This window comes from Haliaeetus leucocephalus, unplaced genomic scaffold (assembly GCF_000737465.1).
Source record: "Haliaeetus leucocephalus isolate CR32 unplaced genomic scaffold, Haliaeetus_leucocephalus-4.0 Scaffold871, whole genome shotgun sequence".
NCBI classification, from domain to species: domain Eukaryota; kingdom Metazoa; phylum Chordata; class Aves; order Accipitriformes; family Accipitridae; genus Haliaeetus; species Haliaeetus leucocephalus.
In genome coordinates, this window is record NW_010973307.1 from 3,216,062 (window position 1) to 3,239,900 (window position 23,839).

At 37.7% G+C, this 23,839-nt stretch overlaps 1 protein-coding gene across 1 annotated transcript in view; it reads right to left on the reverse strand.

Annotated features, from left to right (window-relative positions):
• MSRA (methionine sulfoxide reductase A) overlaps window positions 1–23,839 on the reverse strand; it is a 145,502-nt gene that overhangs the window by 97,703 nt on the left and 23,960 nt on the right. The window contains exon 2 of the mRNA XM_010583142.1: window positions 12,242–12,346. Coding sequence (XP_010581444.1) covers window positions 12,242–12,346 — 105 coding nt within the window. The remainder of the gene's footprint in view (window positions 1–12,241; window positions 12,347–23,839) is intronic.

Genomic DNA, 23,839 nt, shown 5'->3' on the forward strand with positions numbered 1-23,839 from the left:
GCTTGGACCACTCTGGAGAACATAAAATTTCCTCACTGTGCCAGCAGACACCAGAACACTAATTAATCAAAAAAATGCCCTCAAGAGCTAAGCGCTTGCTCTGACTTACATGAAAGAAATTTGTGGCCATCGGATGGTAGATGGAAAGAACAGGGAGCTGTGATGCTCTCCCAGACCCTGCAACAGGAACGATTCCCAGGTTGAGAGTGCCATTCAATACAAACACACTGCCACTAGAAAAACTATTATTTGCCAAAAGGTAGATAACAGTCAAAGAAATAGCTCTAAAAAGCTCTCTTACCAACACTTTGATATCTTCTGATGTACCTGGGTAGGAATGACTTAGTTTTGGTCTTCTCTGGCATCAAAGTAGTAAATACTAGCTCTCCTTTCAGCTGAATGACTAGAATATATGAAATCATCCCTGCTTCCATTCAGCTGGTCAATGCTTTTTCCTTCATATTTTCTATACCTTGTCAAAACTACGGTGTCTTCTAGGCTGGGGGAAAGAGTTGCCCCTTTCAAGCAGTTACACTGCTGTTACGCTACAGTTTTGAGTTTCTGTTGAGATGCTGAGATGCATCTTAGGTAGGTCATTGTCCTTCCTGTCTAACTCCAGAGTAACTTGAGGTCAATAAGAAATAGGAATATCCACAGCATTAATAAAAACACATATTTCCTAGTACTATATTTTCTTTTTTTTTTTGCTTTAGAAATTGAGACTTAATTGCAAACAAGCAGATTTGTTTAAAAATGGTGATTTTTTAATATATTACCTACAGAAGGCTAAAGCAAAATATACTTTATTTACTTTATTATCTAAATCAGGGATTTCTTTTGAAGACTCAACCCTCCAATGACTTGAAAGTAATACTTATACAACAATCCTTATCTTCTCTCCATTTAAAAATAATAAAAAAATGTAATGGCATCATTCGTCAGCCTTACTATTCTCATAGGATCCCAAGCATAATGGAGATAAATGACTAAGGTCTGTTAGACTCTTCTGTGCCACCCAGTGAAATTTTAAAGGGCAGTTCATAGCTCTTATTTTTATCATAATTTTTTCTGTGATTTATAGACTTTTCTGCAGCTGTCACTTATTTTCTTATAACCGCAGAAAGCTGATATACTGATTGGTCATTTTCTTTTCCCCAATCAATCCTTGCTGAGTTAAGACTAATAAAACTCTTTCTTCCAGCTCATCATATAATTATTTAGTAAAAATCAATTGCACCATGTCACCCTGGCTTGATGTCATCACTCACTGTAATGATTACATCTATACAGCTTAAAAGTTGCCAAGGGAAAGTAAAACTCTTTATAGCATATGATTAAAGGAGAAAAATGTTAATAGAAAAGAAGTTAGTTACAGTGCTGTGGATTGAGAGTTCTTGATGATTTTCAAGGTGCTGGGGTGCAGGAAGGATAAATGAAATATAAAAGTTTCTTCAGAAGGTTACAATACATTAATGAGCTTGTACATATTAAAGAAAACTTTTATACTGTCAATAGACCAAAACATTTACAAAGCTTTCAATATACCTGGTTTTCAATGTCAAGGAGGAAGCTATAGTTTTGGTCTTCCCCATTTGCTTTGGGATCAACACAGCAAATACTAGCTTTCTCTATCAATTCTGACTTGCACATATACTTAGAACTTAAAACAAGAAGCTCAGCATGACGCAGCAATGTGCGCTCGCAGCCCAGAAAGCCAACCGTATCAAAAGCAGCAGGACCAGCAGGTCGAGGGAGGGGATTCTGCCCCTCTGCTCCCATCGGGTGAGACCCCACCGGGAGTCCTGCGTCCAGCTCTGGGGTCCTCAGCACAGGAGAGACATGGACCTGTTGGAGCGGGTCCAGAGGAGGGACACAAAGATGATCAGAGGGATGGAACACCTCTGCTATGAGGACAGGCTGAGAGAGTTGGGGTTGTTCAGCCTGGAGAAGAGAAGGCTCCGGGAAGACCTTCTAGCAGCCTGCCAGTACCTAAAGGGGGCCGACAAGAAAGATGAGGAGGGACTCTTTATCAGGGCATGTAGTGATAGGACGAGGGGTAACGGTTTTAAACTGAAAGAGGGTAGATTTAGATTAGATATTAGGAAAAAATTCTTTACTGTGAGGCTGGTGAGACACTGGAACAGGTTGCCCAGTGAAGTTGTAGATGCCCCATCCCTGGAGGTGTTCAAGGTCAGTTTGGATGGGGCTTTGACCAATGTGATCTAATGAAAGATGTTCCTGCCCAGGGGAGAGGGGCTGGATTAGATGACCTTTGAAGGTCCCTCCCAACCCAAGCCATTCTGTGATTCTGTGATTCACATACCATCGTTACACCATACTAAATTAGCATGGCCCACCCTAGCATCTGCTGGGAAAAGTCATCCAAGAAGTAGAAGCTGAGAAGAGAAACACTCTCAGGAGATTCTTCACCTCCTTCTTCTCCCATCTAGAATAAATCTCTCCCGCCCTTCTGCATTCACTAAACCCATTTCCTAGGCATTGGTGTCTACAGTTTTGGCAGCCTGCTTTACATCCAATATGAAATAAAGGGGCAACTTTCAGAATGCATAACTCTGCAGTGGTAGATTTTAAGTTCAATCCAGCAAAATGCCAACCATTTTTTTCTGCTTCCAACTTTACCTTGTGCTTGCCCATATGCTAGGGGTTTTTTTTCCAGTAAAGGAGAAGCACAAATATCACATGTATTTCATGTATGTCAATAACTGTTATTTTCCCCTTAGTTGTTCACAGAGACATTCCCATATGGTACACCAGGGACTTTATGCAGGCCTCCAACATTATCAGATTTGGGCCATGAAGAGTTACCAGGTCTCCCTTTTGTCCGTTAGTGGAAATGACAGGCTGCCCTCAAGAAGCGGTGATAGTATACCACCCTAAGCTCTATCTCTGTCATATTCTCTTTGGTTTTTATTAGCATTATTATTCAATAGTTATAAAATGCATCACATGGCTTCTCAAGATAGTTCAAATATTTTACAGAACTAGAATGTCTGAATGAAGTCTTGGTTTGAAAGAAGAGTTCCCTGTATGCTTTGTTATTTATTAATTCATTCAGATATAACATTGCTTAAATGCATTTTTGAATGCTCTTTGACCTTTGAAGGAAGTGCATGATCTACCTGAGCCCACAAAAAACCATAGGTTAGTTTTTTATGAATATCACAAAGCTTATGTATTAAATGTCACTGGCAGACAGGAATTTGAATCCATTTCTAATTATTAATTAAAAATAGGTCTTTAACAGTAGCACATAGAACAGGCAAATAGAACGGTGAATATATACATAAGTCATCCTTAACGGCATTAAATCTATTGTAGGGTTTTGGGTTTTTTTACTTAACTTTAATCAAAAGTTAAATTATTAGTTTTAGACAAGTTTTTAGACTTTTTCTATCATAAAGAGGCATTAAGCCCTTTCAGAGGTGCCTTCTCTTAAAAATCTGTCTCAGGGATGGACAAACTTGGGATGGGAGCGAAAACTTTTAACAATATATATTGGTGCAGCTGGAACTAAGCTTCCAGGTTTAGGCACCCAAAAGCTGACCAAACATATGTGCCTAATTTGGGGTGAGTCAACCATGTTAACTAGATCTCTACTGACAATCATAGTAGCTGAGACTCTCCATGCCTATGGAAACATCTAAATTTAGGTGGCTTTATCTCAGTCTTTATCGCACCTGACATGTCTATGCTGGTCAGCCAAATCTGACCGAAGATCTTCATAGTCTTCAAAAACAAATAAATACATAGAGCAGAGATGTCTGGAAGAGACTGGAGGACATGACACAGGGCATAAGGGAGCCCCACATTTTCTAAAGCACAACTGGAAAACAGGCAGAATGCACAAGAGGATTTGACAAGGCAAAAGACATTTCTGTTTGGGCATCTGAATTGGGTCCTCAGTGCCTCTTTTCTTCACGGACTAGCTGTGTTGTGATGCTTACAAAAAGCTGGACAACTACTGATAAAGTGAGAAAATATAATTAAGAAATACAGCAACTCAGATCAGGTACTACATAGAGCTCAGCTATGGAATCACACAGATTGGCTATTGTTTTCTTTATGTGCCTTCTCCTTTCTCTTCATCTATCTGTTGCTCACTAGTGCCTTGCCTAAATTTAGGCATGTGTTAGCACTATGAATCTAAACCTACTATGATCCACCAGGTGTTATTGCAATAGTAATAAAAATAATTAGTGATAATAAAAATAACAGTGTTGTCATTTGCTTTTATCAGCAGATAAACTCATGGGACACTGCTCTCTCAAAACACAGACAAGTATGCTCTTATAAATATGCGAGAGAAAATTGCAGGCAGAGAAAAACAGTCATTCACTGAAAATATTGTTGTTTAGAGGAGAGTCAGCTTTGACCTCTTGTACCTAATTATACATGAAAACAAAGATTAAAAGCCTACTAATAATCACCATAAACTATGATTAATGATGCCATGCTTCAGTGCCTCAGATTTCTAGGCCCAAGTACAGTAAATTCACTAGTGGGTTATTTGAAGAAGAAAAGAATGTTTGGTGTTACTTTGTTTTGACTTTGTCTATTGCTTTCCTTGTATAAAGATTAGGAACAGTCCATCAAAAAAATCTGCAGAAAAAGACCTTCTAAGGTTGCTCTTTTCTATAAACATACATGAAAATCTAGATGCTGTTATTCACACCATACACCCATTGACGTCATGGATATTTGAAAGCTACTGAAGACAGTCCTAAGCACTGAGAAGTCCTAAGCATTGAGATGTCCAGATTTTCCTTCAGAAGTTACAAATCAACAAGGCTGAATTAAAATGAAGATTCCTTGCCTCATCCTTTCCTCTTCCTCTCCTCAATTAGAAACACAGCTATGCTATAACTACAAAATAACCCAGAAATGATCCTGAGGAAGACTGTAATAGAATAAAAACACTGTCCAAAGTTGTTCTTAGTAGATACAGGCATTATGAACAAAAGGAATCATTGAATCACAGAATGGTTTGGGTTGGAAGGGACCCTTAAAGGTCATCTAGTCCAACCCCCTGCCACAAGCAGGGACATCTTCAACTAGATCAGGTTGCTCAGAGCCCCGTCCAACCTGACCTTGAATGGTTCCAGGGATGGGGCGGCTACCACCTCTCTGGGCAACCTGGGCCAGCGTCTCACCACCCTCAGCGTAAACAATGTCTTCCTTATATCTAATCTAAATCTACCCTCCTTTCAGGTGAGTGGTGGGTTCATGCTTCCCACAGCATAAGAGTCACAGTGTCACCTTCAGTGGCACAAAAGACTGATGCCATGGCTTTTCTTATCTTCAAGGAACCATTTTATTACTGACTGTAGCAATACTGAAAGATAAAATTAATTTTTGGTAGTTCTGGAGAACTGGTTAACACATCATTGTCAGATATAAAATAAATAGGCCAAAAGTAGTTTAAAGGTCAGAAGAAATCAGAGCCCAGAAGGACTTCTGCCCTTGAGCCAGAATTGATTCAGCACCACTCACTTCATAATGCAAACTGTTCAGCCATCTCAGCAACCAGTGCACTGGCTAATAATCCCCTTCATTAGAAAGACGCAGAGTCAAATCTCAGCTTCTCACTGTGATATGGAAAAACAACATCTCCTAAACTGGAAATATAGGTCAGAAAAAGTCTGTTCTAATTTATATGGATAAAAAGAGTCTAATATGCAAATTAGGTCATGACAGCTAAAATTCCTGGGGACGCAAAGCAGCCTAATAATATGTATTTATTTTTAATACATATTTAGTTCTAGAGAAAGGACAAAGAATGGGAACAACATAACATTCAGCATTTCAGTTCATGAAAGAAATGAAGTTGCATTCTCAAAGTGCAATACTGGTTAAGCATCACTGCCAAAGACTCTCTTTGCTACTTTTCAAAAAGTATAGACCACAGGTATTTATGAGGTGATTATGGGCAAGGGACCACTAAATTGGTTGCTGGTGGGATGGATAGACATCAGTCAACTATGTCCCACCATTGATACTTCATTGGAAAGAGCAGGAATTAGAAGAACCTGAAGGCAATAGAAGACACTGCCTCCTATCAAACAACTCAGTGCATACTTCTATTGTTGAGTATTCAGTCCTGCATGAACCAATATACATTTATCTTTATTGTGTCTCAGCATATCGATTTCCATGGCTTTTTTAATTTATCAACACAGAGCTGTGTTTTATTCGTTTCTTCCAAGAGCCTCCTAGCAATGTCTTTACCACAGATTTAATTAGCATCCTCTCCACTATATCCTCCAAGTCATTAATGAAAATATTGAAGAGTATTGGACCAAGAATGGCTCCCTAAGGGGCTGGTAATTCTATTTTGAATATATTTAATATGCCTGGTGACAATAGATTTTGTATTTCTACTGGTTTTTGTTACACCTTGTAATAATACTGAAACCATCAGGACTCTTAATAACATTTGAAATACAAGACAAAGGTGCTCTGTGCTTTAATCTGAGAGTTGCAAATTTCATTCAAATTATAAAGGGAAGAGAGTTACAGAAATGTAAAGAAAAAAAATCAAAAATGGTTATATTTTACATGGAAAGATTACTTTTTTCCCTTTAATCTCTAAATGAAGTTACAGGCCTGTAGCAGAATACATAATGCTGGTTTAGGGTCGCTGTAGCGTTTTTTATGTGTACAGCTGTTCTTCCACTGGTATAAGTAGACACATCTGCTCATTAGCAATACAATGTCATTTCTAGTGTCTAATTTTAATTATTTGCAGATGATAGATTCCTTATGCAGTGTCTAAAAAAAGTACAGTCCTTCAAAACTGGTGAGAAATAAATATACCCTCTGCAACTAAAATGGGTCAGCACAATGAAAAACAGATACTAATCTGGAGAACTCATATATCAGCACTAAGGCTAAATGCCAAGCTGTTTGGAAGGTCACAGGGAGGAGAAATGGCTCATACAGCTCTTCTTTGTCGTGGATACACAAGACATATGGACTAAGAGATGTTCTGAATGAATCTGGCAGGTGATGGGTTTGTTGTAGTACAGATGGTCCTCAACTGCTGGAAAAATATCAGTTCTGCTTACATTTCCTGTACAAACACAGGCAAGATAAAGACTTCTTCATGACAGAAAGGAGGAATGAGATTACTTACTTACCAGTAACTTTGGTTCTTTGTATATCCACACTCAAAGAATCAATAAGTCTAGAAGAAAATTTCCAGAAGCTCCTGGGCAGCAGTGGCCATGGGTGCCTTTGCCCTTCACCCCATTGTCAGAGAGTGGCCAAAACTATGGAGACGGGCTTCCTCTCAGCTCTTTCCACTAATTCAAATAACCAAACAGAAAGGCAGAAGAAGCAAGGAACAAGGATGGGATTTGTGGGCAAGAGGGCCTCACCCCAGAGAATTGTAGTGGTACCTAAGTTGTTTCTTGTGGGCTAGGAAGGATTAGGTACTCTTGACAAACATGGGGAGCAGAACTACCAAAGCAAGCATCTGTTTTGGATTGTATTCAAGAGAGAAAAGAGCTAAAAGAGGCAAGTGGATTTTTCATTTGCCCCAAACATGTTTTAAAGAGGAATAAATAATATTTGTTTTGTCTTCTGCTTGTCTTCTGTACAGCCACTGAAAGCAAAAAGGAGCCTTTCGTTAAAGTTGCCTTGGACTGGGCTGAAATCTCTGACACATGTAGGACTTCAGCCACACACAGCGTCAGGATAATTATGAACAGTAATATGCTTTACAGGAATCATATTTGCACCATGACAAACAGAGTCCTCTGGTATCAGATAGATTTTTCCAAGGTTTGGAGAAATAGTTTCTGACACCCCACAAAGAGTGGCTAAACTTTCTGATCAGATAAAATATGGCATCTTCTTCCCTGAACATAAACACAGTCAAGTTTCACAGTTGGCTCACACACTATAGGACAGTGCTAATGCCAGAAGGGTGGTCCCGCTAGCAGTCATGCTCCTGGCAATTTACATCCTGGCTGAAAATTACATTTCACTTCAATTCACATAGGGTTAATTTTCAGCTTGATCAGAGAACTTTGTGATTGCCAGTGTCAGCCCAAAGAAAGAGGGTGTATCCTGCAGACAGGTCAGGGAGAGAGAAGAAAATTGCCCTTTTCCCTAACAGTTAAGTCAAAGATTAGCTTACAGCAATCATGAAACTACAGGCTGAGGCACAACACAGACAAACTTATGGTCTGAAAGTCCACATCCCTCTAGGCAGACAGCATGGAGATGCCAGCAGAACCACCGTTAAGGTGCAATTTTAAGGAGACAGTCAGGCTTATATTGTAAAAATCTGGAAGGCTCTGAGGATGGCCTCTTTAGTGCCAAAACAAGGCAATACAGAATCTGTCCTACACCTCTATAAACTTTAGAAAAATAAAATTATGTACAAAGTGAATAGCCATAAGATTCTTTTGCAGTATTTTCAGCATATCACATTCGTTCTCTTTTTCTGTATCAACGACAAAGAAGCAACCACCTCAAGCACTTATAGAGCTATCCAGAGCAATCCTCTTATAGGTAAGATCATTCCTAGGAGAGAAGGAATGCTGATCTGTGCATTAGAGGCTGAACAGAGATGACAACCATATGTCACTTGGCAGAAGTCAGGGGTTTGTTTGTTGCTTTTTCAGTCTCCCAAATGTAATGAATTATAAAATAGACCCTAAATTAATAGTCAAGGAGGACTTTATCAGTGCCCCACACTTAGGAGATGCTCATCTGGGAGAATGCCTTTCAACTCATAGACTGTTTGACTAGATCAAAGGTTCTTGCTGTTCAATAGACTTCTGTATAATACTCAGACTCAAGAGCTTCACGAAACAAGAGTCAGGCTGCCTCCCAGAGAAAATTGGAATCCCAGTGAGATGTCAGTCTCATCTTGAAGGCAGGAGGTCCAACTGTTTGGAAAGCAGGAACTTTTGAATATTAATACACTCATAAAATAATGAATGATAGGACTGCCGGTCTGTACTCTTTAGCAACTTGGTACCATCTAGACTGATATTTGAAAGGTCTTTAACTGCAATAGAATGTACATATTTGATGTTTAATGACATTAGAACAATTAGACAAGTCCATTATCTCTGCTGGGGGTAGGAGGGCTTAAATGGCATTAACCCAACTTCTGGAGAAAAGATAAGAGTGCCACAGACAAAGCTTTTATACTTCTGAGTGAGCGCTATACTCAAGAACTCCAGCATTCGCTGGCTATATGAGACGTTGGGTTCATCCAAAGAGTGTGCTGAATTTCATGAATAAGAAATCTTGCTAATATATCTGCTTAGTAAAAACCTTCTCTTTGACAGAGTCCTGCATTCCCATAAGGCTGGCTAAATAAGACTTACTGTGTGCACACAGCTGAACCTCAGGAAAGGAGAAAAGTATCATAGGTCAGAGAGATAACTCTCACTTTCAGTATCTTTACATAAAACCACATTTCCCATAGCAAGCTAAAAGCAGGGAGTACATACAAATCAAGGCAAAGACACAATTCCACCTTAAAGACTTTCTACTGCTAACTGCTCAAACTTGAAAGGATATATAAGCATACCATCCCTATCTTACAAAACAAAGAAACTTGAAATTGGGACCTTGTGGTTTAGGTTTGCCTCAAATCAAGAAAAGTTGTAGAGATGTGATGAGCTTTGCAAAGTTCTTGAACAGAGATTAGCCTTAAGCAACCATAAAAAAACATAAGTAAAGCGACCTGTCCAAGTCAGGGGTATGCAAAGTCTTCAGAGAAGACTGCCATCTTCTCTGTGGATAAAATTATGCTTTCACTTCTGGCAAATCATTACAAAACCATTTGGAAATTCTACTGAGCCAAGCTTAGATAAAGGCTTAGGTATGTTTACATCAAGTACTGCAGTGCCATATAGATGCCTGAGACAGTCCTGAATGACTTGGGTATCTACACAGCTCAGTGTCATACAGAGATATTAGCTCACGTCCCAGAAGGAATACAGCCACATTAGCGTGGCTCTGTGCCCAAGCTAATTAGGTGATGTTTCCCCAGTTGCCAGAAATCAAAGAGCGAATCATACATCTGCCAGCATCCAACCTTCTTCTGAAAGCACAGACTGGAACTATTTAGAACCTCAGTTATCTGAGAATGCAAGGTGAATATAAAGACATAATGTCATCATTTTACTTTGTTTTGAAGCCAGAAGGAATCATAAATTCATCTGATCTGACCCATTATCACAACTACTACACTTCATCCCCATACCATTGTGTCCAGCACACGAACTTCAGTCAGCCTAAAGCACTGAAGTCCTTTAGAGACTGACCTATTGTACGTGTGCCACAGGCAGAGCTCAACCATACGCTGTCAAAGGCAAGACTACAGACATGGCAGATGACTGATTAGGTGGTATTTGCCCAGATTATTTCAGCAGAAATCCATTCCTCATACTGCTCTGGAAAGTGAAGAATCCTATAGTCCTGCCCATTAGTTCCAGCTCTGGCAATCAGGATGAATCCCAATATGTGAACAAGACACATGAACCGATTATCCTGAAATAGGATTCTCTGCTGTATCAAAACAACCAGCCCATTACAAAGAAGCCAGCCTCTGGTGATGGCCAATCTCTGACAATCTAAAGAAAAAAGAACAAAAAGACCTAAAAACAACCACTGGTAGGATAGGGAGAAAACCTCCTTCCTGATCCCTATGAGCAAACCACAAATGCCCTGAAGCATGATTTGAAGATGGTCATTGTCTTAATGCAGAGCTGCAAGTATTTCAAGGATGGTGCAGACAAATTACTCTGAACACAAATATAAAGGAAGGAGTTGAAAAGGGAGGCCCATAAATCAACAGTAGAGGCCACCACACTTGACACACAGACATAGAATTTCTTCTCATGACTTGAATCAAGCGCCTCTTTTAAAATGATAAATTATCTCATCTTAAAGACTCGGAAGGATGGTGATGGAAAAAGACTCCAGCCTTTAATTACACTGAGAGCTGTGAAATTATTTTATTCCAGGGTAGAACTTTTCAAACTTCAGCTTCCAGCTACTGGTACTTATGGCTTACCAGTGGTTGGGTTGTCAACCTCATTATAAGGTATCTGCTCCTCACATAAGCACCTGTAAAAATTACTTGATCATAGTGTTATGTCTCTTCAAGTAGTTGAACATGTTTATTCACAGCACCAGGCCAGTTTTCTAGGCTCTATATCCATTTTCTCTCCTTCCTTCAAATCCCCAGCAATATCTCTGTAAATTTCCCAGTATGCCAACACAGGAACTGCACAAAATGTTCTGAGATTTTACTGACTCTGCATACAGAAAATAGCTTTCATACTCCTGACTAAAGCTTCCCTTTTCATATAGGCAGGAGTTGCAATAGCCATTTTTGTCTTTGCATTGTGCCCTGGGCTCACTGGAAGACACTTATCCACAATAGCCCCTGGATCCTTCTCAGAGTTACTGTTTCCCAGGATGGCATCACATTTTGAAGGTATCATCTGCATTTTTTTGCTCCCAGATGTAGTAACAAGTGGCATAATTATGATAGCTGTTAAAATATTGAAATGAGTTACGTGTAGTATTTCTGGGAAATGGTGGAAAGGATGATGTTTATTGAAACTATATAAACATGTAAAATGTTTTCTCAACACAGTTTCCCATTTATGTTTGCACAGATGTGTATAATGTCATCATGAAGCCTCTTCCAAGAAAGATAAATTAAATCAAAAGGTTCGAATAAGGCAAATAGCTAGAATGCTCTGCTGGTGCCTCTACACATGATCTCTTACCTCTTTTTGTTCCCTTTTTCTAATCATAAAAGATATTCACTGCCATTGAAAAATATAAAAAAAACAAACAAAAATTTTTATGAAGGATAAAGGTCCTCGGCACAAATAAAATGACCAGCTCTGAAGCTGTGAAGAAATATGCTTTAATTTAAGAGACAAAAGATAGCATTACAGAAGAAATTGTCATAATCAAAGTGGAAAAAAAATTCCTATTGTCTACTGTGCCTCTCTGTGGGAATTTTCCCAGCACAGACAGCTGTAAAGGAGGAGGGGTATTGTGAGTTTCTGTACTCTCATTCTCTCTCTTCCTCTCTTTCTCTGTCAATAAATGTCTGCAATCATATTCTTGAACTCCAGTGTGATTTCAAGGTTCATCTCTTCCATGCAGCTCAAACACTAATTATCCCAGCTGTAATTAGTAAGATAATTAAATACTGGCTCACTCATCACTCTACCTTGTGTCGGGTCATGATTCTCCCAGAAGACCTTGAGCAGTTTCTCAAAGCTGATGTTTTCTGGCTGATATACTACTCGTACAGCCTCTGTGTGGCCAGTTTTACCTTAAAAGACAAAATAAAATCAGATATTATTAGTGAGGATTACCTACTGCGTATCTATTTTTTTATATCTCAGATTCAAAGCACAATCCTTTGTTTTCCATTTTTTTTCCCTAAAGATGTTTTGATTTACCATCATTTATCCTTAAGCTTTTTTATACAATATTTATATACATGCCAACTTTTAGATGTCTGCTAGTTTGGACAAGGCCATCATGAAGTAAACCAACCAGAGAGACAGTAAAGTAAGACAAGGATGTTATTGCAGTAGTCTATCAGCTTTCAGGAGAAAAAAAGAATAGTTCTTAAATCTTTGTAACCAACAACTAGTAAAATATTTTTAAATATTCTAAATACAACATTAAAATATGAAAACTCGTATGTCTAAGTTGTCTGGACAGTATAAAACTGCGCTTCATTTCCATGAGGTAAGATATGGATAAGATAATTGATTATAAAAACAAATTTCAAGAGCATGTTTACACAAGACCATACAAATAATTTCAAACTATTTAACATCATCCAAACCACTGATGACAACAGGCTTCAAAAAGAGTCAAAGAGAGCCTGACTGAACCTTACAATAGCAGATGAAGTTCAAGGAAGATTAGCAGGTGTTACAGCACATTAAAACATATTGTTCCTATTTTTCAATTACATTATGGGCACGATTTTTTCATTCTTTATGCATCTAATCAATCACAATATTATTGAAAGATCCAGCTCCACAAAATGTGAAGAATCTGGCCACATAATTCACTTCAATTGTAACTAAACAGATTGATGAGTGCTCAGATATCTCAGGGTGAAAGTCCATTGCATTGAGAGCTACACAAGCATTTTATATTTTATAAATATTATGTATTATATATTTTACAATATATAAATGCAGGCATATTTGTTGTCATAATATATCCATGAATGGAGAAAAAACCTTATCCTATTCTTCAGTTAAGTCATAATAAGTTAATACTAAAAAAAGTAAACTGGACAGCCTAATCTGTCCTTTGGTGGGGACATAATAAGCTCCTTGATCACACTAGGCGAAGTTTTTATTTCATTTATACCAGTATAAACTTCAGATTTACTCAGTCGATTTCAATAGAATTGTTGAATTTCATGCAGTGCAACGACCAGCTGAATCTGGCCCAGTGATGGGTTCTGAATTAGCTGTCACCAAACAAGAAAAAACAGAGTCTATGAGTTAAGTGGGGAGTGTTCAGTAGAAACACCAATTCAGTACCAGGAGAAATCTGAATTAAAAAAAAATAAAATTGAAAGAAATAAAAAGGATGCTAGGATACTTTAAAGAGAGATAACAGGGTAAACTATGACAGCATTATATTAGTTAATGGGGCCCCTAAAATGAAGAAAACCTAAATGAGGCACAGAGGGGTGGGCTAGCTATTAAAAGGGATTTAAAACACCGGGATTAAATTTAGTCTAGAATGCAGAGGAGTAAAAGGAGACACATCTGGGATATCTGTAATGAAACTTTTGATAAAATCAAATTGGTTCCTATCTAGTGTGCTTTACGATACAACAAAGATTCACTCACTGAGATTAAAAGACAAAAATATCCAAGTTTCAGGTAACCCGTAGCTAAAGCCATGTCATCCTGTCCACCAGGGTACTGTCCAGGCGAACGATGGCCCAATTCCTCTTTCACATGCACTACGCCTATTGAAGTCCATGGAAGCAACTTATTATCTGAAGTCAAATTCTGATGGTAGATTAGCAGAAAGGGATCATATATTTAGTAGAATAAAAATACAAGTCAGAGGTAATTGGCTTAATAATAAAGTGAAATGGTCTTTATATATTATGGCATGAACTGATGGCCAGTTTAGGTCAGAGAGGAAATTTATTCCAGATTTCATGGTTTAATGTGGACTATCAGTGAGAATAATGGGTTTTGCCTTATCTGAAGCCCAGGTCAGGACTTTTGTTGTTGCCTGAGATAAAAAAGGAGAGCAAACGGACTAAAGAGATTAAGGAGTGGCTTCTGACTTTAATTCTTTTTTTTTTCTTTTTTTTTTTTTTGTGAGCCAATGTGAAGCTTATGAAAGGTTCTTATCACTCAGAAGCAAATTGCTTGTCTAAGATGACTAGCTTTAGATCACAAGAGAGTTTCTTAAAGAACTTCAAAACAACAGAAGCATTACCTTTCCTCTCAACTGAAGCAGCAATTACATCTTGTCAACACTGTCTGCTCTGACTAATCCAGAAGTTCAAAGAATCAGCTTTCTTCTTTTCCTCTAAATAAGGAAATAATGGTGCTACTCTGAAAACTATAGCCTGACCTCAAGAAAAAAATCCTCAGATGTGTGGCTAACAGACTGTTAGAACCCAGAGCATATTTAAAATCAATATTCATCCTCACAGGAAAAGCAAGGAGGTAATGCTGCTGGTCCTATCAGATTCACCTCTAATTTTCCTCAAAGCTTTTCCACAATCTACTGGGTTTTCTTTCAGAATACGGTGTGGCTATTTCTGCTAAGAACAATCTTAGTCATTTGTGGTAAGCACTCCTACTTCCCAACAATTTTAGTGAAAACTATACCAATCAACTGGGTACACATGAGCAAATAGATAGGTAAATGGCTCCATGTGGGACAGATTAACCACAAAATTTCCTAGAAGCAGCACAGAGAGAAAATGGCATCGAGGGACAGGAAAAGAAAAAGAGCAATCTCTCCACAGGTGCAATATGCCCCACAGGAAGGAATCAAAAGATACCAGGTTACCCTAAGTAGCATGTGGAAACAACCAGCTCGGTGGTGCCGAATCTGACACAGCTGCAGCCAAAGTGGCAAAAGGGAACTTAAATTGGGTTGTCCCTGTTAATCTTCTTACTTCACTTTTTGCATTAGGCTTAAGTTTGACTATGAACACAGAATAATCACATTTCAGTTTGGGTTTCATACATTTGGTACAGTACAGCACCAAAAGAACAGAGCAGGCATCAAACCAGCTAACCACTCCTCTGTATTGTAAAAAAATCATTGAAATCTTTCTAATCACATCTTTTTTGTAAGACTTCTTAAAATGGAGAGGCAGTAATCAAAGAGAAACAATAAACCCACTTGTTCTCAAAAAAGCTGCATGTCTTTTAACAAGAAATTTAACAGGCTAACACTGAACAGCTGAAATGATTTAAAATGATCAGTGATAGATGCTATTCTTTCAGTGATATTCAGCTCTTCACCTTAGTGCCTCTTTCAGAATTTCTCATGAAAGGTCCATTTATATTAAGTCAGAGAGTCATGGTGTCCTCAGTTCACCTATTGCTTTTAATTAGATGATCCCTGATATTCCACAGCAAAAGCATGCTTCACTTTAAGTTCCAAAAGTTTTAACAAGTATGAACATTTCTAGAAGCCTTCTCCCAAAAAAGCTCAAGGTTTGAACCATATTTTTTAAATAATTTATTGAATCACTAAATATAATTTCATTTGCCATTAACTGTGCAAATAGAAATCCTTTATTTATAGGTGCCATTATCGGATTTCCAGTTATGGTGCTCAGTTCTCCTTCAGCTTTAGAAGGAGCTTAGCCATTGAAGAACCTCACTGCAGATGATAAGACTTTATTACACCGTGGCAGAGAGGGCTGTGTGCCAACAGCAGATTGTCTGTTTATCCTATATCCATTTCCCACACAGAAAACACAGCCACTCTCAGAGGATTAGCTACAGTGAGCTCTTTCAGTGGGGATTCAAACTCTGGCAAAAAATGTTCCTGTAAAGAGCAATAGAAAAAGACATCTGAGTGACACCTCAGTGCTCCTTTTCAATTTTTTTCTTCCTAATAGTGTTTAGATTTTCACCTTCTTAATCATCTCCCAGGTGAGTGCCCAAGCCGATAGATTAGAGAAGCCAACTCATCCTTTTTAACTCGCTGTATCCAGTAAGCATTTAATTATTTCCGGCAAAGTGGAACAACTTCAAAGGGCTGGCTTGAGAGCACCTCACCTGTAAATACCCAGCTGCCCAGCAGCTACAGGGCTGCTACATGACACGTGTGCTTCATCTCTGGCTAGTCCAGCCCTGGGTGAATTAAATTATAAAATTCAAGCAACGCCAAAACTACTCCCTCCTGCCTCACTTTTCAATAAAAAAGGACTGGCCTCTCTTTACCCACTGAAATAAAGTTCCTAAATCCAGTAAATGTCTAAATGTGGAGAAATAGGTGGCAGATCTTCAGCCGAGGCACATTTCAGAGCTTATTGGTTTTGGAGCTAAACCAATTTGTGCTAGCTAAAGCCTAGGCCCTAGAGAATATGCAAAGTATTACGTGAAAAAGTAGTAGGTCTTTTGAGCATCTGTTTCTCCAAACTAGCCTGGGAATTTTTATTATGTTGTAGTTATCACTAACAAAATTTCCAGCTTCTTCCTAAAATAGCAATGTGTTAAATAAACAGAAGGTTCAACACTAACAGGCTGAGAACCCACACTTTGGGGATCTACTTAACTTTCACTTTTTTACCTTCAAAGTAACGAGGATGAAAAGAATGGAAATAATCACAGATCAATAGATTTTTAAGAAGAGTCCATTATGATAATTTTATTTGACTTCTTGCCTAACATAGATGAGATAATTTCACTGAAGCAAGCCCATATTTTGTACTTAGAAAAGTAACAGCTCTTGACTCAAAGAACACAACATCCACCAGAAGTCAAGGTAACTTCATCAAGAGGTTAATACCTCTCACTTTTCAAACAAGCAAAGAAGAAAAACAAAGACGACAGACATTTTATTTATTACCTGAGTTGGTTTATTTAAAGATCTTTTTGTACAGACAAAGACTACTAGCAAGTCATCCCTTAACATTTTTTTCTGAATATTTCAACTGAATCAATCTTTCTGGATACAATTTTTTTTTTCACTTTTTGAGAACATAACAATGTACTAGTTCAGACCTTCAGCCTCTTCCTGGCCATGACCATAAGCAGATGCCCAGGGTAGGGTTGAAAAAACGTATGTGATCCATCTACTTCACTGTACGTGAACAATCAACTGCCTTTATCTGAACTTGGCTCCCACTGGCTTCTTCTGAGCTTGTTTCGCTTGGAGGGATGGTGAGCTGCCCGTCCCTACACATTCGCCTCCTGCAACTCATGTTTTCCTGAGCACTTTTCAGTTTTTCAGGGTGATTTCCCCACTGTTTGGAGGAGACTGTAAAATATATCAGGTATACAATGGCACTAACACGTGGCTACTATTTTTTTACCTTCTTCTTTATATTTCAAATAACTTTAATGACTTTGTTAGCATTGAACTAGGAGATAATGTTTCATTTATTATCCACTGTGAATTTCTGCTTTACAAAATATAATGATTTACTTTCTCAGTGTGATCCACACTCTTTTATACATTTTTATTAAAATATCTCAATCTTATACAGCAAGAAGCCAATTTATCACTATGGGCCAGCCAATCTTGCAGTTGTTAATAAAATAAAATTTTCCATAAATTCTAGAAACTTCTGCCTGGACCACGGGAAATCATATCTCTTCTAGTGCCTACAGAAAGTAGCACACAGAGTAGCTACAATGTGGTGCATACATCTAAAGAGAGAATTTTCTTGAATTTTATTTATTTGTGTTAGTAGAGGACAGATTAATTACACACTAAAGGAAAAATTTTAAAGATAAGAAAACTTGCTGATAGAACAATGAACTGCTATAAAATGCATTTCTGGTGACTGTTACAATCACTTAGTTTTTCACCCCATCAAATCAAAATTAAGAGAATAAAGGTGACAGTGAAAAATGGGGTACAAAATGCTGTTACTGATAATTTTTTCACAGGAATTCAGTCATGTTTTTCAGCAAAACTAGTTGAATTAATTAAAATAAAGATTGTCAGTTTGAACAAAGGATATTGCTTTTTTCTAAAAACCTACGTAACTACTAAATGAACTTGTTTCTTATTTGCAAGTATTTAAAATTTATATGGTATAGCTATAAAAAGTTCTTACTTTTGTTTGCTAAAATCCTATGTATTCTTTAGCAGCAAATTGGTTTTGATAGTCAGACACTGAACAGACTATCTGAAAGCAAGACCACTACTACTGACACTTTTTCTATTCTTATTTTTAAAATAGCTGTACATTGAAGAACCCACAAAAGGAAAAAAAACCCAACAATTCTATAGCTTATAGGACAAAGGAGATGGTCAAACTTTGCTGTCTTGTTCACTGTCCTTATAGGTTATGTCTTCTATAGGCTGAATGTCCACACTGCAAGCACTTCAAGAGGGATTACTTTAGATTCACTCTGGTCCGGTCCTGTGGACTGAATGCTGTTCACAGTTGGAGTGCATTAAGTGTGCTCCTAGAAAGTATATTCTGATTTAATTTCATTCAAAAGGAATCTCAGGTTCAAAAAAATATCCCAGTGATTTCTTGCAGGTGTTGGTGGAAAGCTTCTTTGCTATTTGTATTGGGAGAAATGTCTGCATCCTAGGGAATTCGTTTTGGTTGTGATAGGTGATATGGGATATCTCTGCTTTGACTTGTGTTGCTTTGCTAGCCAGGGTATAGCAGAGATCACTGAACTGGATGAACCACATCATCTTAAGGATTAGTCTCACATTGCACCTCGACAACACAACAGAATATCTCCTGCGGCATTCAACTGAAGACAAAATGTTGCAGATGGGCATATAATTAATGCCAGTCAACATGGTTGTATGGAATATAGGTCTCGTCAGCCAAACTCGATATCATTCTCTCGTGAAATTGCAAGTCTAGTTGTAATAAATATAGGATGTAATAGCATGGATGTAACAGACTTAGACTTTATTAATGAATTTGACTTATTACTTCATGACAGTCTGATTAAAAAATTAGCACTATACAATATCAATAGTGCACATGTTAAATGGATTAAGAATTGTCTAAATGACAGTTCTAAAAAAATTGTCTAAAGGGAACAAGCATTGAATGGCAGCATTTTTATCTGTCCTCTGCAGGGGCTGGTACAAAGCCTGTTGCTGTTAAAGTCTATCATCAGTAATTTTAAAGAAATAAAAAGTATCAACTTATAAAATCTGGGGATAACTCAGATGAGAAGTCTGATAGGATGTTCTTATAAAGCGATTACTTGCTGCACTGGGCCATTCAATCCAAAATGTATTAAAAACAGTCATACGTAAAATCTCTACTTGAGGGAAAAAGTGACACACACAATACCTGCAAATGGGGAACAATCTTTGAGGAAAGTGCAGGAGTGGCAGTAGAAAAGCAAGTAAATACGGAATTTCATTGCAATGTTGCAATAAAATGGAATAGCGACTGAATTGGGATGCCTGCCTAAGTAAAGAAGAGGTTGGTAGGAACAGCACTGGTGAGATCAATCCTGACATTCAGTAGATCCCCAAAAATAGTTTCAGTGACAGCCATGTAGAGCGTGATATGTTCAGCCTTTCAAAAAGAAAACCTAGAGGTTTTTAATTAAAGGATATAAGTGTCTTCTCAGGAAGAGAATGAGTAAGTGTAAAAGGGGTCTTTGAACAAGCAACGAAAAGGCATATCAAGAGCTAGTGGTAGGAATAGAAACCAGGTAAATTCAAACGGAAAAGTAGGTGCATATTTTAAATACAGAAGATGGTTACTGCTCAATTACACCACTGGATCATTCAGTGCTCCTATAAACCTATGTCCTATAAACCAAGGGAAGTGGTCAATTCTTCATCTCTTGATATTTTCAAGTCAAATCAGATTCCTTTCTGGGAGAGACACTTCAGACAAATAACAATTAAAATTAAAGGAAAAAGTTATAGGGCTTAATAAAATAGTAAGTGAATGAAATGTATGATATAAAAGATGTCAAATTAAATAATGCAGTGAGCCCTTACCAGCCTTAAATGCTGTGAATATATGAGTGAATTGCCCCTCTTTTTCCTTTGTTCACTTAGCTTTAACGAAGTCTTTCTATCCCAAACACTGTTATCTGTACAAAGAGTTGGGACTTCTGTATTATCTTCTTTTCATCACGGTTGATGAAGTAGACTCTAACCTAACTACAATTTCTATATGATCTTTATACAGGTGAGTTAAAATCTTTCAGCTACACAGTGTTGGGAACAGAAAGATACCATATTGCCACATTAACAAAGTTCTCATTTAAAAGCCCAAATTTAACCCTAAACTTACACATCAGATGGATGGAGCCTTTACATGCCAGTAAATTATGTTTACTGACAAACTAGTCACACTTGGCACCAAGGAAATGCAATGCCAGGGTTGTAATATCTAGCCTGTGAATCTGAACACTAGATTAGGTGAATATAGAACAAAACAAGTGGTCATGCAAGTGAGAAATGCTAGCTTTAAGTTAGGACACATTAATTACAAAGTTAATTAATAAAATGAAGCATTAAATATGGAAGGTAATGGGAATCACAGAACCTTAGCCTCATAACTAACAGCAATCTTGTATTATTGACAGTATCTTACATTACCATGGAGCCAAGAATTAGGGCATAACTGGTTTATACTATAAGTTTTCTGTAAAAATGGCATGCTAAAATAACCATTTGTCTTACAAAAACTTTAAGTTTTGCTTTTAGAAACAAAAACGTATTTCGTAGCCTTTCAAATACTGAAAAGTCGCAATGTATCTCATGAAAAGAAGTTTGGAGAGTGATAAGAAATGAAAGAAGGTAAAAAATGTGGTCATATGAACACACAATGGTACAATGAAGATATTGCACTGAAGACAGGTGGTTTTGAAAAATGTCACTGAATTTGTCACTTTCCTGGCTGGGACTGAAACACCTAATAGCATAAAGCAGTACAAATCATTCAATTTTCTTCCCTAGACTAGGATCCAAGCTTTGGAAGAGTACAACAAAATACAGAGTCCATCATTCTTATTCCAAATATATTTATTTCCATCTCCTCAAAGAAAGCACAAGAAAATCTCCTACTTGTTCCAAAGCCTTCCTAACAGCAGAACAACAGCACAATACACAGTTTTGATTTAACTGTACATTAACACTGTATCTTTTGTTTACATGGTGTTTATAAGACGAGCTAAAATCCACAATACATTTATTGTATTTTCCCCACTCATTTTATATAGAAGATAATACAAGAATTTTGTTTGATTTCATCACCTTCTACTTTGACATTCCTCAAAGTTGCTGCATTTCACGTGTGTATTTCTTTACCCTGCATTAGATAATAAGCATATCAGTAACACAGAAAAAACTCAAAACGGGGAAGACTTCTATTTTTTTATACAGAATCTCCTTAGGAAAAAGTATGTCCAAAGTACATGATGAACTTGCTATCAATAGAGTAACATATCATGAATACAAAGGTACTCCTCTGATTAAAATTATTCATCTTACAAGAAAGATTTAGTGGTCCACAAGTTTAGATTCTCTGTTTGGGGAGAATTCAATCTCAAACTGCTCAGCTTAGGTTTCTGTTGGATACTTTGGATTGAGCGAACTGAGTTTCCTCAAAGAAAAAAATGTTGCCATTCAGAACTTAAGTCCTTGTATTCTGCAGCCCTACTCATTCACTTCCCCTCAAATTAATTCCTTATCTGACATACTTGTGCCTATTAGGGCAGATAAGGAACGTAACAAAGCTACTGTAACAAAGCTGTGACAAACTGAAATACCATAGATGACTGTCTTTTATTCATATATATGCTTTTTTATAAATCATAAACACATTGATTCGTTGATTAGTATTAGGTATAGAGGTCACTCTTGAACAACATAAAAAAGGACTATGGCAATAGAAGTGAATTGGGGACAGAATAAGACCTTGGGGCATCCGACTTATTGTCCTTTGCTTAGGGGATACGACCTGTACTGAACTGCAACTCAAACTTCTGCCACTACCTAAAGCACAGGAGTCATTATCCCACCACATGACATTCCACACAGCTTTAGTCTGCTTCTGGTCTCATCGATTTCTCCTGTCATACAGTTATGAATTTAGTAGCTCAGAAGATTGTTTCATTGCAAAGCTCCTTTGAAAAATTAAATTAATGAAACTATGTTGACATTTTTTATCATAACAGATAAACACAGTGAATAAAGATCAGCCCAGGAAATATATCCTGTTATCCATGGGCATCAAAAACTCTGAGGATGAAAGATTAACACTACGTCACAGTTGCACCATGCTTTTGTCCTAAAGACTTCAAAGTACTCCCTAAATTTGGATTCCATTATCCCCATTTTGCAGAGCATAACTCACTATTACATTGTGTTCCTCATAATTAATTTTCCATATATACAACATAATGACTCTAAACACTACAAGCCCTGGGCTTACAGCATTTCTGTTCTTTTAAAACCCAAATGCAAAACCTTACCTAATATAAATATTTAGTGTGGGACTAAGGGAAACAATATTATCATGCTTAGATAATAAAAAATTCAGTTATGACATGATGTGTGGAATACATATGGTGATGCAATTTTGACTTCAGATAAGAATTTCAAAAGGTAATAATTTGGCTATACTACCTACCTTTTTTAAAAAAAAATATCTGTTCTAACAAGCTCAATAAATAGGATGCTACCTTCAGCTGCATGAAATTAAGACACTAATTCAGTTGTCCATAAAGGCAGGTAGTTTATTTGAGATGGCTTAGGACAAATTGTCTGGACTTTAGCTCCTGCTCCAGATGGCAGCAGGTCTCCTACATGCCCAGTGACAATTTGTCAGCCCTGCGTGGATGTCTCCGATACAGCATCTAAACGTCTGTCCCTTTAAGCAACTAAACCATTCCTTTAATCTCTATTTTATCGTAAAATCCACTGACACAAACTGCAGCCCTCTGGCTCAGTTTTGGTGCAGACACAGATCTGCTATGTCATCTTGAGCAAGTATCCTAATGTCTCCCTCAGGATTTTGCACGTAAGATATGTGAAGTTGTCTCCAGATACAATCCATTGCCATGGGTGAGTTGGCAAGACTGTGATCATTTCAGAAACGGAATTGTGTATAATGATCGAATCCTGACTGATTTATAAAAATGCTACCTCAGTTACTGCCTTGGTGAATGTGAAGTCAGACAATGGCTTTAGGACTTGTGTCATGTCCTTCTCTTGCCAAAGACAACATAGAGTCATAATACAAACAGCTTCCAAAGTGAAGTACCCTAGGAGAAGAAGATGACTGCAAAGTGAGGGGAGATGGTTGAAACATTGACATTTTCCTTAAAGAGCAGTGAATAAACCAAATGTTAATACAATCCCCCAAAAGCTCTGAGAGATAGAGAAACAAAGGACAAGTCTTTGAGGAGCAGGAACCTTCTGATCACTGCATCTGCCAGGAACAGAGGCAGCTGATTGTAGAGGGCAAAGAATGACTTGAGAGCAATATCCCAGAGCCCATCCTAGTAGCACAGACCGCTTAACTGGGTGCAAGAACCTAAAAACCCACTGAATCACACAATCACAAATGATTAGGAAGCCAAGACCATTATTTCTAGATTGCATTTGAGTTTGCCTGAATATT